Source organism: Coregonus clupeaformis, unplaced genomic scaffold (genome assembly GCF_020615455.1).
Source record: "Coregonus clupeaformis isolate EN_2021a unplaced genomic scaffold, ASM2061545v1 scaf3034, whole genome shotgun sequence".
Lineage (NCBI taxonomy): Eukaryota > Metazoa > Chordata > Actinopteri > Salmoniformes > Salmonidae > Coregonus > Coregonus clupeaformis.
This window is the reverse complement of record NW_025536488.1, coordinates 44,500-49,628: the sequence shown is the minus strand read 5'-3', so window position 1 is coordinate 49,628 and position 5,129 is coordinate 44,500. Positions and strand designations below refer to the sequence as shown.

At 42.4% G+C, this 5,129-nt stretch overlaps 1 protein-coding gene across 1 annotated transcript; it reads left to right on the top strand.

Moving 5' to 3' along the window:
- Positions 1-2,479: 2,479 nt before the first annotated feature.
- Positions 2,480-4,468, top strand: LOC123489592 (histone-lysine N-methyltransferase, H3 lysine-79 specific-like; the record flags this gene model as incomplete). Its single annotated transcript, XM_045220021.1, has 2 exons — positions 2,480-2,587; positions 3,572-4,468. Coding segments are annotated over exons 1-2 (963 nt in total), but the record flags the coding sequence as incomplete, so codon positions are not given.
- Between the last annotated feature and the right edge of the window lie 661 nt (positions 4,469-5,129).

The window sequence follows — 5,129 nt, the reverse complement described above, 5'->3', positions numbered from 1 at the left end:
CACAAAGTGGGCTCAATCTAGGTCAACTATGTGGAGTGTCTCCAGGGACAGTACAGTACAGACTGAGAACAACAGTGGAGTTTACTCAACTCATTCAAACTATCATGACTATTGCTTAGAGAGAAGATCTGCACAAGCGCATCATAAAGTGTAAGATATTGCAAGAGAGGACAATATGGTGGAAGGTAGCCAAAGTGGAATCAAAAGTCATAGGCCTAATCATCAATCAGATGTGAAATATAAAACCAAAATCTACACATAAAGGCAAAATGTCATCTACATGTGTTATAGAATAGCTCCCTTCTCACATTCCAGGTCATGCTTGGACTGGAACGTGCCAACTCAACGGTCTATGCGCAGCTACCCAATAGCCTACAGACAGACTTTCCTGAGTGCCATGTCATTAATGTGACAGATATGTACGGTATAATAAGAACAGGGAAGAGGAATAGAACCAACCTCTGACGCACAGCAGAGACATCGCTGCTGAGATTTTACCATGGAGCAAGAGTCCCCTAGAATTAAAAAACAGTCGTTCCGTTTCAATGAATGTACTCCCCAAACGCTTGTCGCGTCGCAAACTATCCTTTCAGCGGATGGATGATGCGCCGCTGCCATTCACTTCGATGAGGAGTTGGACGAACGCTCCTCCAGCTCACGATATGCAACGATGGCGCACGACAATCAACAGGCAACCATCAGGAGGTTACGAATGACTGTCACAGGGACAAACCAATAAGAGTTTATAATTAATTGGAATAGGCGGGTCTTGAGGTAACGGTGGCCAATTGAAAACTGATCAAATGGAATCTGGTGCCCCAGGGAACATTAATATTTTAATATATAAATGTATATATATATAAAAACACTTTATTTTGTGGTACTTTTACCGCTTTTTCTCCCCAATTTCGTGATATCCAACTGGTAGTTCCAGTCCTGTCCCATCGCTGCTATTCCAGGTGTAGTCCAGCAGTTAGTGATGGTGACGCACGGAACAGTTCGCACTGGACAGGTGCACTAGAGATTGTATGTTTGTTTGTACTGTTATGGCTGTTATGTTATTATTTTGTGTACTCACTACACACCCACATATGTATTTGTGTGGGGAAATGTTTGTACGTTGTGGTTGCTGTTTTGTATTTCATTGAACGTTAGGTCCATACAAAGAGAAATCACAGAACATAGGCTACCAGATAACCTTAGGCAAAAATAGACGACATAAAAGTAAAGTGAAAATAGTTCATAATGTCTTTATCAATTATGAGTAGCTAAACAATATCGACTTTTGGACACATGCGCAGGAGAACCCCTAGCTGTCAATCAAGCAGGCGCGGATAACCATTATGATGCTCAAGTGTTTCAAATGACGCAACAATACAGCTCCAGGCCAGGTAAAGTTTCTTCCTGTCAAAGATATTACTCAGTTCCACACTAAAACTGCGATTTGACAAGAGTTATTTGAGGTGAGTCAAATATTTAGCAAAGTTTACAATACATTAACCATCCGCTAGCCTACTTCACTTAGTTGACAACTCAACCAAATGTAAATCAAAACTAGATGTTAAACCGACATCTGTGCCCAATGGGATATCACAGTTCAATGTCAAACAGATTGATGCAACAATACTCTTTACATTGGATTGAAAAAGGTTCATATTATTACTGATTGAATGGCAATCTCAGTCTTTTAAGAGGCCATCTGGTGGAATGGAGAAGGACGAGATGATTGAAAAATTACAGTGTGAGACAGACAATCTCAGAGCCCTTTTAAAGGATGAAAGGAGCAGAAGAAGAGTAGAAAGGGGTGTAATGAAAGAGTGGAAGGCTGAGATCCTGAGACTGAGGGAGGCAGAGAGACTGAGGGAGGCAGAGATACAGAGGGAGGCAGAGAGACAGAGACAGAGGGAGGCAGAGATACAGAGACAGAGGGAGGCAGAGAGACAGAGGGAGGCAGAGAGACAGAGGGAGGCAGAGAGACAGAGACAGAGGGAGGCAGAGAGACAGAGGGAGGCAGAGAGACAGAGGGAGGCAGAGAGACAGAGACAGAGGGAAGCAGAGAGACAGAGGGAGGCAGAGAGACAGAGGGAGGCAGAGAGACAGAGGGAGGCAGAGAGACAGGGGGAGGCAGAGAGACAGAGGGAGGCAGAGAGACAGAGGGAGGCAGAGAGACAGAGGGAGGCAGAGAGACAGAGGGAGGCAGAGAGACTGAGGGAGGCAGAGAGACAGAGACAGAGGGAGGCAGAGAGACAGAGGGACAGAGCTGGGAGGCAGAGAGACAGAGGGAGGCAGAGAGAGACAGAGGGAGGCAGAGAGACAGAGGGAGGCAGAGAGACTGAGGGAGGCAGAGATACAGAGGCAGAAGACTGAGGGAGGCAGAGAGACAGAGACAGAGAGAGGCAGAGGGGAGGCAGAGAGACAGAGGGAGGCAGAGAGACTGAGGGAGGCAGAGATACAGAGACAGAGGGAGGCAGAGAGACAGGGGGAGGCAGAGAGACAGAGGGAGGCAGAGAGCCAGAGACAAATGGAGGAGATCAACAGACTCAAACAACTGGTGGATCTGCTGATAACGCAACTACAACTGGCCCAGGTAAGATATTACATTGTTATTATTAAAAGGCAGTGTATATTTACCCGGCTGAAAATGAATGGCGGTGGATAGCGGTATGCTAACCCAATGTTAACTTTTATGCCTTTCTCTCACCTTAACCCTTACCTTACCTTAACCTCACTGAAACTATACCTAACCTTAACCCAACCCTAGGTCCTGAACCTAACCATTACCCTAACCTTAAACCAACCTTAGGTCCTGAACCTAACCATTACCCTAACCTTAACCTTAACCCAATCCTAGGTCCTGAACCTAACCATTACCCTAACCTTAACCTTAACCCAACCCTAGGTCCTGAACCTAACCATTACCCTAACCCTAACCTTAACCTTAACCCAACCCTAGGTCCTGAACCTAACCATTACCCTAACTTTAACCCAACCCTAGGTCCTGAACCTAACCATTACCCTAACCTTAACCTTAACCCAACCCTAGGTCCTGAACCTACCCTAACCTTCATTTATCTCAACCCCTATGCCTTTCTTCTGCCTGTCGAATATCCACTTCCTTATTAATATCATTACTGTTGTTGTTGTTGTTGTTGATGATAACTGTATGTGTGCAGGTTGTAAATAATTACATCAGTAAAACATCATTTGTAGGAGTAATTTCTACAAGCATAAACATCAAAGGCAACATTGTTGTAACATCACACAAATTGTAACGGGTATTTCTCAAACCCCTAACTGAATGGGAAAACTAGTTGTGTGTTTGTATTTGTACAGATGTTGGACATAATTGATTCCATAAAATGTCTCATGATTTTTTCAAACCATGTCAATACATTAATTGACAATGAATTGACCAGATTAATTGGTCAAAATGACCCTGCTATCGATGTTGTCCAGTGTTTGATTCAATTACCTAGCTCTAGGTTGTATTTCTATGTATCATTCACTGCAAATCCTTTGAAAGTATGTCTTGGTCATAAATGAGCACTAATTGAACCTTTTAAAAATGAAGCAAGAGATAGCGATATTGAGGCTATGGCAGAAAGTCATGGAATATCAGCGACCAAGACTGGCCTGGAACAACAAACCTATTGAGACGGAAAGACAGAGTGAAAGACAGAGGGAAAGGGAGAGAAAAGCAGAATTGGAGAGACAAGAAATGAAGGAGAAAGTGAAACAGGCAGAGGAAACAATAAAAGCGTTAGAACGAGAGATTGAGAGATTGAAAGAGATTGAACAGGAAATAGCATTTGAAAGAAAAAGAGACATGCGTATTGCAGAGAATGAGGAAGTCAAACAGGTTAACAAAAAGGTAAAAGAGTTAGAGAGAGAGGTTGAGAGATTGAAAGAAGACATGACAACAAAAGAGATTCAATACAAAATAAAATTTCAAAGAGCGAAAGAAGCGTTTAGAAGACAGAATGAAAGAGTGAAACAGGTTAACAAAAATGTACTAGTGTTAGACAGAGAGGTTGCGAGAATGAAAGAAGAGATTACATTGAAAGATGAGACTGGACCAGAGAGAAAATTTGATAGAGACAGAGAGAGAGATGGAGAGAGAGAGATGGAGATGGAGGGAGAGATAGAGATGGAGAGAGAGATAGAGAGAGAGACAGCCCTCATCAATGACAACAAGACGTCTGAACTGGAGGAAATCTTCAAGGATATCAAGGAACAGATGACAGAATTAGAAAATATGGAAACAGACGAGTATACATGGAAACAGAACCAAATGGCCATGGAGGAGAAGACAGAGGGTGAGAACGACACACAGAAAGAGGTAGAAAGAACGAGAAAAGAGAAAATACCAAAACAGGGACAACAAGAAGAGGAGAAGAAGAAGGAGATGGAGGGAGGAGAAGAAGAGGAGAGACACAAACAGAAGCAAATAGAGATGGAAGAGGAAGAAAGAGAGAGGGAGGACAAGAGATGCAAGGAGATAGAAAGGAAGAGTATGGAGAAGAGACAGAAAAAAATAGAAGAAGAAGAAGAGAGACAGAGAGAGATTGAAAGAAAGAGAATGGAGAAGAGACAGAAAAAAATAGAAGAAGAAGAGAGACAGAGAGAGATTGAAAGAAAGCATGAAGAAGAAAGATGTAAACAGCAAATAGAGATGGAAGAGGAAGAAAGAGAGAGGGAGAACAAAAGATGCAAGGAGATAGAAAGGAAGAGTATGGAGAAGAGACAGAAAAAAATAGAAGAAGAAGAGAGACAGAGAGAGATTGAAAGAAAGAGAATGGAGAACAGACAGAAAAAAATAGAAGAAGAAGAGACACAAAGAGAGATTGAAAGAAAGCATGAAGAAGAAAGATTTAAACAGCAAATAGAGATGGAAGAGGAAGAAAGGGAGAGGGAGAACAAAAGATGCAAGGAGATAGAAAGGAAGAGTATGGAGAAGAGACAGAAAAAAATAGAAGAAGAAGAGAGACAGAGAGAGATTGAAAGAAAGAGAATGGAGAAGAGACAGAAAAAAATAGAAGAAGAAGAGAGACAGAGAGAGATTGAAAGAAAGCATGAAGAAGAAAGATTTAAACAGCAAATAGAGATGGAAGAGGAAGAAAGGGAGAGGG